The 18,423-nt window shown below is 42.6% G+C and overlaps 1 protein-coding gene across 1 annotated transcript in view; it reads right to left on the bottom strand.

Moving 5' to 3' along the window:
• The window catches only part of ADGRV1 (adhesion G protein-coupled receptor V1), a 419,039-nt gene that overhangs the window by 57,127 nt on the left and 343,489 nt on the right, over positions 1–18,423 (bottom strand). The window contains exon 86 of the mRNA XM_039545618.1: positions 14,062–14,219. Within this exon, the coding sequence (XP_039401552.1) occupies positions 14,062–14,219 (158 nt within the window). The remainder of the gene's footprint in view (positions 1–14,061; positions 14,220–18,423) is intronic.

The following is an 18,423-nucleotide window of genomic DNA, read 5'->3' as shown; positions in this document are numbered from 1 at the left end:
GACCCGCCGCAGGCATGACTGCGGCAGGTCCGCTCGTCCCGGGCTCCGGTGGACCTGCCGCAGGCATGCCGGCGGGAGCTCCACCGGGGCCAAATGCCGCCCTCCCCAGGATGCCGCCCCAAGCGGGCGCTTGGCCCGCTGGTGCCTAGAGCCGCCCCTGACTGACAGGCACAGGGAGGAGTTGTGAGTGCCTGCTGCCAACACCACCACTTTCTTCCTGGCAAAGCCAGGAGCCACTGCCTTTGTACATTCCAAAGCAATTTAAAGGTCTGTAAATGAGAAGGCAAAAACAGGGAGAAAGCATAGATGAGAGCAAATATGAGGAGAAGAGGAAGAATAAACAACAGAAGAAAACTGAGGAAGGAACAAAGGGAGCAAACAATGGGGTGAGCAAAGTAGGGGGAGCAAACAGGTGTTCCCCCATTTTGGTCCTTGTCACAAGTTTTGATGACTCATGTCACATGTTGGCAAGTCTGAGTTATGGTGAATCCGTAATTCCCAATACACACTAACATTGTGAAGTTTTGTCAACACACTTAATCTGTTTTAGTCTTGTAGGCAATATATTTACTATAATATGATGTTTGACATTGCCAGTCTCCCGACTTTGTAAGGGAGAGCAGAAGCACTGGGTACTTGTTTGCACAATTTGAATCTACAACACATGAAATACTGTGTGGAGTGAACATTAATCCCTTCTTCAAAAATGCCATTTACATGAATGCCCCACACTTTGCAGTTGTTAAAACTAGGGAATATGAAGGTAAGCAATGAACATTAAAGAGAAGCACGTTCCCAGACTAAGAATTTAGCTCTTCTCTAACAATGAATTCATAATAACAATAATTAACATAGCCTGAAGTCCAGTTTGTAGGGTAAGATTCAAGTTATGGGAACAGAAGATTATAAAAATGTGTCAGAGTATCATCATAAGAAGTAATCTATGTGACTAGATGATTAGAAAAACATCCCACTGCTTCACAGAACGCCAACAGAGCAACCTCTGTCTAGAAGTAGTGTGACCAGCCATTCACATTATCATGAGCAATCAGCCAGAAGACTTTTGAATAAATTGCAACTTCAGGCAAAGCAGCAGGAAAACCTATAAAAGGCAAATTACCATAATGCAGCTGAAAAGTGGCAAAAGACACAAACGGGAAACAATTGCCTTATTGGGATGGTGAGTTTTAGGAGATTATGCTGTAATAGTAAAACTGGATGATAAGAGTTGTTACAGCCCTAGCTGAGCTCCCCCTTTGCAGACAGTCACCAGGCTTCTGGACCCAAAGCCTTGGATCCCATGTGCTCTTAAGTTTACTGAGTCTGAGCAGCATCCAGACACTGGCTCTACAGCCAGCCTTTCAGGCACACTCCTGGGATACAGACTCCAATGCTGGTACCCCTTTTCTGGAATCTGGGGCCCTGCAGCTCAGCTGCTTTAGGCCCCCAAGACAAGTATGGATCTCTTAAGTCTCCCCAGTAACTTTTGTATGCCCTCTCCATATCCACCCTCATGGGCACTCTGGATTAAAATTTCACCCTCTGGGGACTTTGTGACAGTTACAGCAAGTAACCCAGAGACTTTGCAAAGGCACCTTTAAACCAATCCACGTTACTGAAAGACAACGAACAAGAGAGATACAGATCTATGGAAAGATAAGCACTTGTCTCATTTTCCACATCCCTCCTCAGAGTTTTTTGTGTCTTAGGCTTTGGCTACACTTGCACTTCAAAGCGCTGCCACGCTAAGTGTAGTCAAAGCGCCAGCGCTGGGAGAGAGCTCTCCCAGCGCTGTCCGTACTCCACCTCCCTGTGGGGAATAACGTACAGCGCTGGGAGCCGCGCTCCCAGCGCTGGGGCTTTGACCACACTGGCGCTTTGCAGCGCCGCAATTTGCAGCGCTGGAGAGGGTGTGTTTTCACACCCTGCTGCAGCGCTGCAAATTTGCAAGTGTAGCCAAGGCCTTAGAGTCCTCCAGGGAGTCCAGAATTCTTCTGCGCCCTCACTCCTCTTTCTGGTTTTGGTCTGTCCACCTTGAGAGAGTCTCCCTTTTATGAAGTTTGTTAGGTGAGCCCTGCTGCGTGGCTTCAAGTTTATTGCCAGCTGATTCGTTGCTTAGCTCTAGCCCACCTGAAGTGCACATTGGGAAAACTGGTTCCCCCTAGGCTGCAGCAAGCTCATTTTCTTGGGTGCTTCCATTTGAATGGAAGACCATTCAGGTTGACAGCTCTTGATTGCTCTCCATTATTAGCCCTCCCACATGAAAGGATTTCCCCTGACACCTCCCAGGTGTGTCATCCCAAGATGGAGGCTACAGTGCCAAAGTGAAGGCATAGTACAGTTTAACAATTAATATGCCCATTCACCAAATAGAAGACATATAGAAACATATACTAATCCGTCTCAAGGGTATCAAGGGAAAGCCCTGCTGATAAATTCAGCTCTTAAATAAGAAAAAACAATATATAAAATACAATGAATTGGGTAAACATAGTACCCTTGATTTTGAAACTGCTGGTTGTTAGAATGTTAATGGCCAATTTTCCTTTTCTTCTGTTTGTAAACACAATATATTATATTTAGAAGTTCCTTTGTTGTTTGTGCAACAAAAATAGCCTAACTGTATCTTATAACTGTTTCCTGAATTTATTATTTAAATCTGACTCATCACAAAGAAGAACTATGAAAAGGTTCAAGACCATTTGGGACACTTAAGCCAAGGTTGAGCCAGAAGAGTAGGAAAAATGTGAATTAAATTATGAATTAATAAACTGGAAATGGTGTATGTGCCTTTTTATGCAGAATATGCTTTTTTTTTTGCTTGTGGAACATAAGGAATATCCTGTTATGAAAAACAAATAAAAAAGAACTAGGTGCACACTCACAAGCACTCCTAAATGTTTGTATTTTTGCTATTATGTTGCCTATTTTTCCTCTGCCTGCAGTGTTTACAGTTTTTATAAAAATGGAAAAGTCAATAAAAAGAATGATTAAAAATATTGCTTGTTGTGCTTTCCCCCCTTTAGGTTGTTGAACTGGCAGTGAGATTCTAATTTCTCTTAATTGTTCTTGGCTAGCGTTGAAGACTCACTGCAGAATCTGGATTAAGTTTTCAGATACTCTGGGTACATCTACACTACGGGATTATTCCGAATTTACAGAAACCGGTTTAATAAAACAGATTGTATAAAATCGAGTGCACGCGGCCACACTAAGCAGATTAATTCGGTGGTGTGCGTCCACGGTTCGAGACTAGCGTCGATTTCTGGAGCGTTGCACTGTGGGTAGCTATTCCGTAGCTATCCCATAGTTCCCGCAGTCTCCCCCGCCCCTTGGAATTCTGGGTTGAGTTCCCAGTGCCTAATGGGGCAAAAATCATTGTTGCGGGTGGTTCTGGGTACAGCCTCACCCCTCCCTCCCTGAAAGCTGCAGACAACCGTTTCGCGCCTTTTTTGCTTTGTGAACTGTGCAGACGCCATAACACAGCAAGCATGGACGCTGCTCAGCTCAATATTGCAATCGTGGATGTTTTAAACACCTCGCGCACTCTCGTGCAGTATATGGTGAACCAGGACCTTCAAACTGAGGCGAGGAGGAGGTGGATACGGCAGCGAGGCGATGACAGTGATGAGGACGTAGACACAGAATTCTCTCAAACCGTGGGCCCCTTTGCTTTGGAGATCCTGATGGTAATGGGGCAGATTCTATCCATTGAATGCCGATTTTGGGCCCGGGAAACAAGCACTGACTGGTGGGACTGCATTGTGTTGCAGGTGTGGGACGATTCCCAGTGGCTGCAAAACTTTCGCATGCGTAAGGGCACTTTCATGGAACTTTGTGACTTGCTTTCCCCTGCCCTGAAACGCCATAATACCAAGATGAGAGCAGCCCTCACAGTAGAGAAGCGAGTGGCGATAGCCCTGTGGAAGCTTGCAACGCCAGACAGCTATCGGTCAGTCGGGAATCAATTTGGAGTTGGAAAATCTACTGTGGGGGCTGCTGTGATGCAAGTAGCCAAAGCAATCACTAAGCTGCTGCTACGAAAGGTTGTGACTCTGGGAAACATGCAGGCCATAGTGGATGGCTTTGCTGCAATGGGATTCCCTAACTGTGGGGGGGCGATAGATGGAACCCATATCCCTATCTTGGACCGGAGCGCCAGGGCACCCAGTACATAAACCGGAAGGGGTACTTTTCAATGGTGCTGCAAGCACTGGTGGATCACAAGGGACGTTTCACCAACATCCACATGGGATGGCCAGGGAGGGTTAATGACGCTCGCATCTTCAGAAGCACTACTCTGTTTAAACGGCTGCAGCAAGGGAATTACTTCCCAGACCAGAAAATAACAGTTGGGGATGTTGAAATGCCTGTAGTTATCCTGGGGGACCTAGCCTACCCCTTGATGCCCTGGCTCATGAAGCCATACACAGGCAGCCTGGACAGTGGTCAGGATCTGTTCAATTACAGGCTGAGCAAGTGCAGAATGGTGGTGGAAAGTGCATTTGGCTGTTTAAAGGCGCGCTGGTGCACATTACTGACTCGCTCAGACCTCAGCCAAACCAATGTCCCCTATGTTATTACTGCTTGCTCTGTTCTCCACAATCTCTGTGAGAGTAAGGGGAGACCTTTATGGCGGGGTGGGAGGCTGAGGCAAATCACCTGGCCGCTGATTACGCGCAGCCAGACACCAGGAAGATTAGAAGAGCACACCAGGAAGCGGTGCGCATCAGAGAAGCTTTGAAAACGAGCTTCATCACTGGCCAGGGTAGGGTGTGACTGCTGTGTTTGTTGATGAACACCCACCCCCCTTGATTGACTCATTCCCTGTAAGCAACTCACCCTCCCCCTTCGAGTACAGCTTACTTATGCAAATAAAGTCACTATAGTTTAAAAATCATGAATTCTTTATTAATTCATTATAAAAAGAGGGAGAGAAGTAAGGGTGTGGTTTGGGAGGAGGATAGGAGGGATGGAGAAGGCCACTAAAATAATTTCACATTAATGACAGCCTTCTGGTTGGGCTGTCCACGGGGGTGGAGTGGGCGGGTGCACGGAGCCTCCCCCCACGCGTTCTTACACATCTGGGTGAGGAGGATGTGGAACATGGTGAGGGGTGAGGGTGGTTATACAGGGGCTGCAGCGGCACTCTGTGATCCTGCTGCCGTTCCTGAAGCTCCACCAGACGCCGGAGCATGTCAGTTTGATCATGCAGCAGCCCCAGAGTTGCATTCCGCCACCGCTGATCTTCCTGCCGCCACCTCTGATCTTCCTGCCGATCTTCCTGCCGCCACTTCTCATCTCGGGTGTCCCTCCTGTCCTCACGTTCACTGGCATCTTTCCTGTAATTTGATACCACCTCCTTCCACTCATTCAGATGAGCTCTTTCCTTGCGTGTAACTTCCATTATATCTGAGAACATTTCATCTCGCGTCTTCTTTTTCCTCTGCCTTATCTGGGCTAGCCTTTGGGATGGAGTAGGGAGGCTTGAAAAATTTGCAGCTGCATGAGGGAGAGAAGTATTTAAAAAGATACATGATACAGAACAATGGTTATAGTCTTTCATAGTGAACAGCACTATTCACCTTACATAGCACATGTGATTTCCCTACAAGGTCGCATTTTTCATCTTAATACTGAGTGCCTGCAGCTCTGGGGTTACAGATCTCACAGGCACAGGTCCGGGCATCAGAATTCAGCTTGCATGTGGCCATGGTAAGCCACTGTCTTTCGGCTTCTGCAGTGATTTACCCCTCCCCGCAACGCATGGCTAATACTATGCTAGCTCCCTGCTAATCACCACCCTTCCCCCGCACCACTGCATGGCTGGTAGCTGGGAAGATCCCCGCTGACCAAACGCGAAAAAGATCATCGGCATTTCACTCCTCCTCTCCCCCCGCTTGGCTATGTGCAGGAAAGGATTTTTTTTTAACCTGCTGCAGTCCACGAACCCAGTAGGAAAATGGCCATCCCCCTTACTTAAATTCCTGATTTTCAACCAGGTTACCCTGAACGATATCACTTTTCTGAGGTTAACACAGCGAGATAAAGAACGGATGCTTCTTGAACGCCAGCAATCACCAGGACCATACGCAGCTATGCTTTGCCATGCAATGATACCTGATTACTTGCTACATGCATGGCGTGGTAAAGAGTCCTACCATGGTGGATGGAACAAGGCTGCCTTGCCCAGAAACCTTCTGCAAAGGCTTCTGGAGTACCTCCAGGAGCGCTTCATTGAGATGTCCCTGGAGGATTTCCGCTCAATCCCCAGACATGTTAACAAACTTTTCTAAGTAACTATACTGTCTGCGAATGCATCCCAAGTCCTCAGGGCAAATCAATCATTAAAAAACGTTTGCTTAAAAAACAATGTTTGATATTTGCAAAGGTACACTCACCAGAGGTCCCTTCCATGGCTTCATTGTCTGGGGTAGTGGCTTGGGAGGGTAATTCCGTCAGGGTGAGAAAAAGCTCCTGGCTGTTGGGGCTCATGGATTGCTGTGTGCTCTCTGCTAGCTCGTCCTCCTCTTCTTCATCGTCATCTTCCCCGTCTGCATAATCCTCAGCCATGGCAGAGATTACAACCCCCACCTCGGAATCCACGGACAGGGGTGAGGTAGTTGTGGCGCAGCCCCCTAAAATTGCATGCAGCTCAGCGTAGAAGCGGCATGTTTTTGGCCCTGCACCGGACCTTCCATTTGCTTCTTTGGTTTTCTGGTAGGCTTGTCTGAGCTCCTTAACTTTCACTCTGCACTGCAGTGAGTCCCTGCTGTGGCCTTTATCCGTCATAGACCTTGAAATTCTTTCAAATACTTTTTCATTTCATCTTTTGGAACGCAGTTCTGTTAGCACTGAATCCTCTCCCCATATAGCTATCAGATCCAGTACCTCCCGTGCAGTCCATGCTGGGGCTCTTTTTTGATTCTCAGGAGACTGCATTGTTACCTGTGCAGATGAGCTGTGCGTGGTCACCTGTGCTGATGAGCTCTCCACGCTGGGGAAGCAGGAAATGAATTTCAAAACTTCGCGGGGCTTTTCCTGTTTATCTGGCCAGTGCATCAGAGTTCAGAATGTTGTCCAGAGCGGTCACAGTGGTGCACTGTGGGATACCGCCCGGAGGCCAATACCATTAATTTGCGGCCACACTAACCCTATTCTGATATGTTAATCCCAATATTAGCGCTACTCCTCTCGTCGGGGAGGAGTACAGAAACCGATTTAAAGAGCCATTAAAATCGATATAAGGGGCCTCTTAGTGTGGACGGGTGTGGCGTTAAATCGGTTTAACGCTCCTAAAACCGGTTTAAACGCGTAGTGTAGACCAGGCTTCTATTCCTGACTGGTCTGGAGGGACAGTGGTATTCATGCACTGTGAATTTCATTGGCTAACTGGAGACCTAAGTTCAGTAAAAACTGCAAAGACTCTTGCTTAGCAAGCCATGGAGAGCTGTATGTTTAAAGTCAATATATAGAGCTGAGTGAATACTGAAAAACATTTTCTTATAGTAGAAATTCAAATGAATGAGCCAACTGTGCTCATACCATCTTTATGTTCACTTTCCACAAATATTCTTGAAAATAAGTTTGTTGGCAGGAATTGTCACAGAAAAACAAGGAAATCAAGGTATTGGGGAATATTTGTGGAAAGAGGATGTTAAATTTGTAATCATGTCCAGTTTCAGTTTCCCTATAGCTAGTATATCCTAATTATGGACCCAGTTCTGCTCCCATGCTACCTGACTTCAATGTCAGCAGGATCACACTCTCTAAACCTCAATATTCATTCTCCTGAGAGGTGTTTACCACTGTACACTTTCCATTTGGTTCCTGTCGAGATGATTACTGAGATGCTCTGTATATATAACAATTCTCATACTCAACAGAACATGTTTGTAGTAGGGCTGGGCTGGTTTGAAAATAATCTGAATCAGTCCAAACTTTAATTCTCCTTTCTAGGCAAACCAAATTTACATCTTCAAAAAGTTCTGATTTGCTTAGATAACAAATACATTCTTGTAAACTAGTCTTTTCCTTCACAGCACTCTCCTTTTCATGACTAGATCAGACACTCATTCTTCCCCGAAATAATAAAAATTTGACTCTCCTGTTCCCCTCTCTCTCCTTGACCTGATGCCAGCTACCTCCAGTGCAATGTGATACAACATATGGCAATGTAGATGCTATCATGCAGTGATGAAGCTTAGTGTTCATATCTTCATTTGGAAAGTAGAGGAGGACAATCAATTCCAATCCTCCTTTGCCCCCTAGAAAAAGCATAAGATGGGAAGAGAGCAATGATCTCTACATGTTGCTTTGTGCCTTTGAAAAAAGAAATACCCCCAAAATCAGGGAAATAAGAGTGTGAAACCATGTCTTGCCTTGCTTTGGTGACCTGTGATGCTGGCACAAAGATATAGGAGAACTCAAACATGCCCAAAGATTGCAGAATGTATTTATACAGTCTACAGTAAAAATAGACATTGAAGAAAAATAAATGGAAAGATGAAAGCCTGAATGTTTAATTTGAAAACAATCTGTTTCTGTTTATTCCCTATCACAGTTGAGAAATAGCCTAAAGAACTATTCCTATTTCTAACTGCCTAAGGAATTCATTCATGTGAAAACATGTCATCCCTGAAGCTGGCTTAAGGTGAAATTTTCCTCTGAGATCCATATGATAATATCCAATGTTGCTATTCTGTGCTCACTACCCAGAACACGTGGGAACCCCTTTTGGCATTGATAATAATCTATCCACACCGATAGTGCAGTACAATACTTCCATTCATATCCAAGGGGAAAATTTTGCCCTTTCAGGGAGACATGGGCTGATTTGCTGTGAAAGAGAAAGCTGTACAAGTTAAAGCTGCTTTAAAAGTTATGCTTCCAAATCTCTGGGAAAAGATACTTTTTTGGACTCACATTTCTAGCTTAGGTTAGCCACCTAGAGCTCTGATTATTTTGAAAGTTTACAGTGGTGTAAATGGCATTTTGGGACAAATGGTGCCGTTCCGACTTCATTCAGCAAAACTCCTATTGAAGTTGATGAAAGTTCTGTTCGATAAAAGACCATACAATCCAGCACTCTAGGAGATAAACCCACTGTCGTTTAAAGAATAAAGTAGAATTTGTCTGAGCTTTTCCCATAAACTACACTAAGATCCAAAGAGAGTAGATGAGGCAAAAGTTAAACAAGAAGTGCTCTCAAAACAAATAAATAATTCAGCAAATTGTATGAAAAATATTTAGCCTGTGGATTGCTTGTGAAATGATTGCTGTGAATATTTGTTTTTCACTATTCACATTGGTAATTGATCTATATTGCATGTTATTTTTACAACTTTCTAACTCCCAAACAGCTTTCAAGATCACCATATAAACATTTCTGCGAGTGTATATTTGTATGAATATTTGTGTGCAAATGCATATATAAATGAGAATTTGTGACACTTCTGCTTTCTGCAAACATTCTTTGCTCACTGGAATCAACATGAAAAAAAGAGTTCACAAATACCAGCAAACTGAATCATCAGTTTTTATATCCTAGTATATTTGCAAATACTTTTCTTCTGTATTTGCACAGTTCTGTCCTTTAAACACGATCACAATGTCACTTGCACCACTTTATACCCTCTTCATAGAGAGGACTACCTAGAGCCATCAGACAGTTCTCTACATAGAATCATAGGTTGGAAGGGACCTCGGGTGGTTATCTAGTCCAACCCCCTGCTCAAAGCAGGACCAATTCCCAACTAAATCATCACAGCTGGGGCTTTGTCAACCCTGACCTTAAAAACCTCTAAGGAAGGAGATTCCACCACCTCCCTAGGGAACCCATTCCAGTGCTTCACCACCCTCCTAGTGCAAAAGTTTTCTAATATCCAACCTGAACCTCCCCCACTGCAACTTGAGACCATTGCTTCTTGTTCTGTCATTTGCTACCACTGAGAACAGTCTAGATCCATCCTCTTTGGAACCCCCTTTCAGGTAGTTGAAAACAGCTATCAAATCCCTCCTCATTCTTCTCTTCTGCAGACTAAACTATCCCAGTTCCCTCAGCCTCTCCTCATAAATCATGTGCTCCAGCCCCCTAATCATTTTTGTTGCCCTCCGCTGGACTCTTTCCAATTTTTCCACATCCTTCTTGTAGGGTGGGACCCAAAACTGGACACAGTACTCCAGATGAGGCCTCACCAATGTCAAATAGAGGGGAATGATCACGTCCCTTGATCTGCTGGCAATACCCCTACTTATGCAGCCCAAAATGCCGTTAGCCTTCTTGGCAACAATGGCACACTGTTGACTCATATCCAGCTTCTCATCCACTGTAACTTCTAGGTCCTTTTCTGCAGAACTGCTTCCTAGCCATTTGGTCCCTAGTCTGTAGCAGTGAATGGGATTCTTCCGTCCTAAGTGCAGGACTCTGCACTTGTCCTTGTTGAACCTCATCAGGTTTCTTTTGGCCCAGTCCTCTAATTTGTCTAAGTCTCTCTGTATCCTATCCCTACCCTCCAGCGTATCTACCACTCCTCCCAGTTTAGTGTCATCTGAAAACTTGCTGAGAGTGCAGTCCACGCCATCCTCTAGATCATTAATGAAGATATTGAACAAAACCAGCCCCAGGACCGACCTTTGGGGCACTCTGCTTGAAACCGGCTACCAACTAGACATGGAGCTGTTGATCACTACCCGTTGAGCCCGACGATCTAGCCAGCGTTCTAGCCACCTTACAGTCCATTCATCCAGCCCATACTTCTTTAACTTGCCAGCAAGAATACTGTGGTAGACCGTATCAAAAGCTTTGCTAAAGTCAAGGAATAACACATACACCGCTTTCCCCTCATCCACAGACCCAGTTATCTCCTCATAGAAGGCAACAAGGTTAGTCAGTCATGACTTGCCCTTGGTGAATCCATGCTGACTGTTCCTGATCACTTTCCTCTCCTCTAAGTGCTTCGAAATTGATTCCTTGAGGACCTGCTCCATAATTTTTCCAAAACTGAGGTGAGGCTGACTGGCCTGTAGTTTCCCGGATCCTCCTTCTTCCCTTTTTTAAAGATAGGCACTACAGTAGCCTTTTTCCAGTCATTCGGGACCTCCCCCTATCGCCGTGAGTTTTCAGAGATAATGGCTAATGGCTCTGCAATCACATCCGCCAACTCCTTTAGTACCCTCGGATGCATCGCATCCGGCCCCATGGACTTGTGCTCGTCCAGTTTTTCTAAATAGTTCCTGAGCCTGATGATCTAGTCAGATTTCAATCCACTTGATAGTCCAAATCATTGATTCCTTCATTCAATTTTTGATTAGGCAAATGAAAAATAAAATACAGTGGAAAACCATACTTTAAATAAAAGTAAAGTAGGCCTTAAAACACAGTGTATATTCCCATGAGAAGGTTCAGTGATCTAGCCACTTCTCATGTGACAATAAAGAAGTATTTGACAAGACAGTCAAAAAGACGATTATTTATTATGTATATGGTGCCATATGTGTTCAGTGCATTTCACAGGCAAGTGAGATGACAGGCCCCCTATCTCAAGGAACTTACATTCTGAATATAGTAATAATTAGATATTACCCTTGTAAAAGCTATAAATACTGCCAACCATACCAGAAAGCAACTTGCATGTAATATTTTCCTTGGGGAATGGGTCTGCTTGCAGATGTCCTAAGATAATTAAAGGCCAATTTCCCTTGATGATATATGACTACTGGAAGGTTCACCCCTCTTCTCCTGATAAAAAGAAGCTCTTATTGACATTTCATTTAGCCCGTGCTTTCTTCACAACTTCATTTTCTCCAGACACCTCATAATGCCCTTTCCACTCTGCTTTTGTACTGGCTTACAACAAAGCCCTGACAACCCATACTAAGTTAACAATGCCTTTGTTCACATCTACTAGTTCATGCCTTTGATTCACCCAGGCATGGTTACTGTTAATATTTTCTGCATCCACCTTGTTGACTTTATGTTTGTTATTGCCTAGGTATTGTCTTTCCTTAATAGACCTTGGATAGGACTGAATCCACTAGTTCTATGCAAACAGGATTGAATTGAAAGTAGGCCAATGAATTTTACATATTTGCATTGATCTGGTTTTCCCATCTTACATGAATGAACCAAATGTTTTACACCTCATTTCAAAATGCAACAGATTAGTAATTCTAATATTATAAATACAAAATTAAAATTCACAGGAACAGATAGAAAAAGATTAATGATCAGACTTTCATCTCAAAGCAGCAGAGCTGAATCCAGGCTCAGTACACAGTGACAAAGGCCCCAATCCCGCAATACGCTCTGCAAGGATGAATCTTTGTGTCTGCACAGATTTTATTACAGGTCTGGATCTAAATGTCATTACACCTCACAGTTCAGTGAGTGGCCTGTGTGAAAACTGGGGATCTCAGCCCACTTTGTAGAGAATTAGTGTCCACATCACAAAATCTATCATTACTGAGACTGGCAAAAGGATGTTTTGCCAGTTAAAAGATTAATGATGAAGTGGATTTAGAGGATGAACTTCCCGTTCTGACCTACATTGAGATACATTAGCTGGTCAGAGTAGGGAAGCATGCATTGCTTGTGAATGTGTTGTACTTTGCTTTCTAATTAGACAAAAGACTTAAGCCTCCAGGGCTTTCATGTACAGGAGATTCACCAAACATCTTCATACACAACCCATTAAAGAGTAAGATGGTGGATCAAAATTCTTTGAAACATGAAAAAGGATCCCTTGTAACCGAACTTACAGTATTATTCACCACTGAATAAAGGAATCGTTCTTTGTCACACAGTGTGCTGTGCCACTTTTAGGTAGGCTGCAGGCATTGCCTTTTCTATCTCTGGAGGGTAACTAGAGAACAAAGTACAAACAAGCCATATAATGCTAAGTACATATGAAACAAACTGTTATGTTTTGTCATTTGGATCTTATACAAACATACATTCCTGTTGCTAATCTGGTACTTTACCAGGGAAGGACAAATTCAACTTTGAGGAAATTACCAGACTCCATACATTTGATATTTTATTTTTGCACTGCAGAAGATATATTTCTAAAAGCTGGATGCCGTGACATGTCGGGACATATACAATACTTATAATATTTGTCTAATTAGTAAATAGTTAGTTAGTTAGTTAAGGTTTTAAAACTATATCACTGCAGCTTTTAGTACTGGAATCTAACAAAGGTATCTTTTATATATTTGTATAATGTCATATTCTGGACTTGTGAAGTGAATTTGGTATTGATTCACTTCCTCTCTTTTATTCAACTTATTTTTTCAGTAGATAGATGAAACTCTCTTTACATATAAAACTGATTCAAGAACCATTTGAGAGTTTATAAAACCCAATAGCCAAATTCAGGCGTGGCCTATGGAATTGCACCTCTTTACACCATAGCTAAATTTGATCCAGACAATATGAAAAGAAAACAGTTCCTTTTACAAGTCATCCACATAGTACCCTATTATTAATGTGTTGGCCTAAATTGCTGAAGAGCACATTAGAACTTGGTTTAGTGAACACTGTATTATTAATAATCATCCTAACAGGAAAGACCAATCAATACCCATCCCTGCTGTGCGCGAGACAGATTTTTTTTTTTAACTAGCATGTTTCTCATGTATAGAACTTTTATTCATTTACTTGGGACTAGTACCCTGAAATTTCAAAACAAAAGGAGTAACTCTAAACCATAAATAAACTTGATCAACTCCTTATTCCTGAAGTATGATGTTCACTTTAGTGCAGACACCCCACACAATATCCTATATTTTGCTCAAAACCATATTAAAAGTTTAAGTAGTGCAATGGCCTTTGTCTCCAATTCAGCGAGATACAAACCATGTGCATAACTTTAATCATGGAAATAGAGTCCACTGACTTCAAAGGGACTACTAATGTGCCTAAACTTATGCATGTGCATAAGGACTTAACTGAATCAGGGTTTCTATGCAGGTACTCTGCACTAGATTGAATTCCACTTTAAGTTAGAATTGCCTTCAATGTTTTTATTTGCCTTCATGGAATCCCCCCATGTGTCCTACCTGCAGCATTGGTTCTTCCTCTGAAAATATCATCATATGCTTTCCACTGGGCAGTCACCTGGTAGGCATGGATGAATACCACAAATACCACCACCAGGCACATTAATGGTACGAGAGCAGCAGTGAAGAGGGCAGCATAGACATTTGGAATAAAGCATCTGGGGGAAAAAAAAAAGGATCCGCCATTTATAAACATTACAAACAACTTGGACAGTTACATAAATGAACTTTCTAATACAAATACAGTAGAATCTCAGAGTTAAGAACACCTCAGGAATGGAGGTTGTTCATAACTCTGAAATGTTCATCATTCTGAACAAAATGTTACTATGCAGAAAAAAAATGCTGCTTTTAACCATCTTAATTTAAATGAAACAAGCACAGAGTTTCCTTACCTTGTCAAATCTTTTTTCTTTAAACTTTCGCTTTATTTTTTTTTATAGTTTACACTTAACAAGTACTGTATTGTATTTTTTTGTTTGTTTGGTTGTTGTTTTTTTCTCCATTGCTGCCTAATTGTGTACTTCTCGTTACAAATGAGGTGTGTAGTTGACCGGTCAGTTCTTAATTCTAGTATTCATAACTCTGAGGTTCTACTGTACTTTTGACTGAGGATGTGCTTTACAAACACAAATGCTTTCATTATCTACCTAAAGTAATATCACTTGACAGCACTGTTTTCAAATGGTTCTTAACTGCTTAACACACCTTAACCAAAATAATACATTGGCACATTAGTAATATCACATTTTTTTTTTTAGCCTAACTAGACACTGGGAGGAATTGAACCCTTGCACTGTAACAAATTATAGTTTTTCCTAAACAACCATGCATGCTATATTTATTTAACATGATCTTCTTTTAGTTATATGAGTTTAAAAGTACACTGACATTTTCCATACTTGGCCCAACAAATGAAATTTTGAGAAACATGATTTTCAAATAAAACAGCTAGGCTTCAATGCAAGACAACATTTTCCTTTGACTTATTGGAAATTACATGTCATTTGTATGCGAAACCAAATGTGCCCTCTCACTTCAATTTTTTTTTCCTTTCTGCCACTCCTCACCCTTTCCATATATTTGAGTTATGACTCTTTAAATTGTACAAGGCGTTCAAATGTGCTATCATGGAAAAAACAGTTAAGCCACAGATGCAGGACTGTGATTTAAAGTACTGACAGAATACCATATAAACACCCTATAGGTCATAGGGCTAGATTGTGCTTGATCCCCACTGACCTGCGCTGAGGATGACTGTGAAGTTGCACTGCCCCAGGGAAAACTCTGGGAGTGACTGTGCCTTCAGAATGGGTATGGAACTGGTACACCCTTTCAAAGGGTGCAGCATACTCACCCCCACCCTGCTGCTTGTCAAGCCAGCTCTGCTAAACAAGGGCTTGCTAAGATGAACAGTTAATGCGCAGGATAGGTCAATGTGCACTAGGGAAATTTTAATTCACGTAGACACAGATTCACTGTTTACACCCCAGCATGCCGTGCGCTAACTGTTCATCCAGGCAAGTCCTAAAGGGAGTCTACAATGGCGTAATTGGTGGAGGGGCTGGAAGAATGTGCAAATTTCACCCACCTAGACTCTCTGTAAATTTAGCCCAGCAAATTCTGCAGCACCCTCTGTCACCAGAGGCACCATGCTGGGGCACCACCCTGGTTCAATACTCACTCAGTGCCGAATGACCACTACCACTTTCTGCAGCAACAAAAAACTGCTAAATTCCTCCCAGCCAAGTACTGGCTCAGCCACACATCTCATTGCTCATACCATCTGATAGGATAATTGCACAAAATAGAATGGCAGCAGACCAGTGTTATCTTTATATTGCACCTGAACATTTATTTCAGAATAAGGGTGTTTATTTTATAGACGATTATCACACAGTAACTCCTCACTTAAAGTTGTCCTGGTTAACACTGTTTCGTTACTAGGTTGCCGATCTGTTAGAGAACATACTCGTTTAAAGTCACTCAATGTTCCGTTATAATAAGGCTATTTGGCTCGCCCCACTCTGGCCGCCCAATGCTCCTGCCAGGGAGCGTGGTGGCTTGCTCCACTCCGCCCGCCTGGTATTCTGTCCGAGGAGTGGGCAAGCTCCCGACCCCACTCCCCAGCAGGAAGACCGGATGGGCAGAGCGGGGCAAGCCCCCACACCCCAACTCCACTATGCCCCGCCTCAACCAAACTTCACAATCATCACTGGTGAGTACAGTATTCAATTGTTTGTTTAAAATTATTTAAAACTTATGCTATATATGTATATAAATGTCTTTTGTCTGGCAAAAAAAAATTTCCCTGGAACCTAACTCCCCCTATTTACATTAATTCTTATAGAGAAATTGGATTCGCTTAACATCATTTCACTTAAAGTAGCATTTTTCAGGAACATAACTACGTTAAGCGAGGAGTTACTCTATTACCTGATCAGCTTAATCCTTCTAATTTTATATAATAGGTGGTCCCTTCTGACCTTGGAATCTGTCATCTGTGAGTCCCTCTATTCATCCCCTTCCTTCTTGGACTATGGGGAGAACAGGATGGCCTGCGTTCCCTTCAACATGTTCATAACACTTGCCAATCTGCATTAAAATAATGACCATAATCTAACTGCTTGCTTCACGGCTTCAAATAGTCACCTACAGGGATCAGGAAGGATTTTTTCCCCCAGTGCAGAATTGGCCACATGTATTCTGGTTTGTTTTGTTTGTTTTTCACCTTCCTCTGAAGCATCAGAAATTGGCCACAGCAGGAGATAGGACATCAGACAGGGAGGACCAGTGTTCTGAAGTGTTACACAGAACTCTTTCTAGATGGCTGGTTGGTGTGCTTGCTCATTTGCTCAGTGTCTAACTGATCACCAGGTTTGAGGTCAAGAAGGAATTTTCTTCCAGGTCTGACTGGCAAGGACCTTGGGGGTTTATCACCTTCCTCTGAAGCACAAGATGTGGTTCGCCTGCTGGGATCATCTGGCCATATCTCACCTAATCAATTCCCTGCCATTGCCTGGGCATCAGGCTCTGGTGACAGCTTGGTCTCCTTCCTGTTCTCTGCCTGTGGCTTCCTAAAGACTGAAATGTGGTCTAACTAAAGACTTTGGGCTTAATATAGGAGAATCTGGGTGAAGTTTAATGGCTTGTGATACACAGGAGATCAGATAGATGATCTAATAGCCCTTTCTGGCCTTAAACTCCATGAACTGTGTTACACTCTGTGATTTTCCTTATGAATCAAATTACCAGTAATTTTCCCTCCCAAAATGTTTTCCTGTTTAATTTAAATCCACATTAAAAATACAGGCAGACTGCTATTATATATATTGCTTTTAGATTTTACTGAAAAGAAAAAAATTCTTGGTGCAAGTATATTGTCTCCTGTGAAGTCATATTTATGCTCTGAAACCTCTACCCTTTTCTCTTCAATTACATGAGTCACACATACTCATAGCAGTCTAGAGGCTGAGAAAGGGGCACATTCCTCTTGCTCTGTTAATGGAAACCAGGTAGGAAATGACAGTTCATGCAAGTGGATCATTCTTGCTAATGTCCCTATGTGCTAGTTCTAAATTTACTCTATCAATTACATGGGCAAGGAATATACAGAAACATTTTTAATGAGGCCTAAAAGTTCAAAGCTCACTTTTTACTGTTTTTTAAAGACTATACTCAATCAATGGGGTGAAAAAAGCTAGTGTTTTCTATAAAATGCACAAGGTGGATCAAGTAATATCTTTTATTGGATCAACTTCTGTTGGTGAAAGAGACAAGCTTTCAAGCTACACAAAGTTGAAGAGCTCTGTGTAGCTTGGAAGCTTGTCTCACCAACAGAAATTGGTCCAATAAAAGATATTACTTCACCCACATTGTCCCTCCCCTATCTCAGGACCAATAAGTCTGCAACAATACCGCAAACAGTGTTTCCTGTGTATTTTATTGCAAACCCAGCCCTTTGTATGTTGAAAGATGTTTCACGTTCTGCATACTGAAAAAATTGTATGGCATAGGATTTCAGGCAGCAATCAGAAAATATGTATATGCCAGATGCTCACATTTATTTATTAATGTTCCATTTGGCACCTTGGACTGTGTTATGCTCCATCTTTTTACTGTTTGATAGGAATGGATGCAAAATATTCCTAATCCCCAAATAAACTGTGGTATAAAGAATAACTATAGACTCTGTTCATGCATTCTGGAATAAACTATATCCTGATTAGCATTCTAGTCACCACCACATTTTAATCAACATTTCCCCACACACACACACACACTACATTTTGTAAGTGAAGACTTTAATACATGTGAGCGCAGAGCCAATCTGTGTAAATAAGGAGTTTTGGATTTATACCT

The sequence above is a fragment of the Mauremys reevesii genome, linkage group 6 (assembly GCF_016161935.1).
Source record: "Mauremys reevesii isolate NIE-2019 linkage group 6, ASM1616193v1, whole genome shotgun sequence".
Taxonomy (NCBI): Eukaryota; Metazoa; Chordata; order Testudines; family Geoemydidae; genus Mauremys; species Mauremys reevesii.
This window is presented reverse-complemented; position numbering and strand designations above follow the sequence as displayed.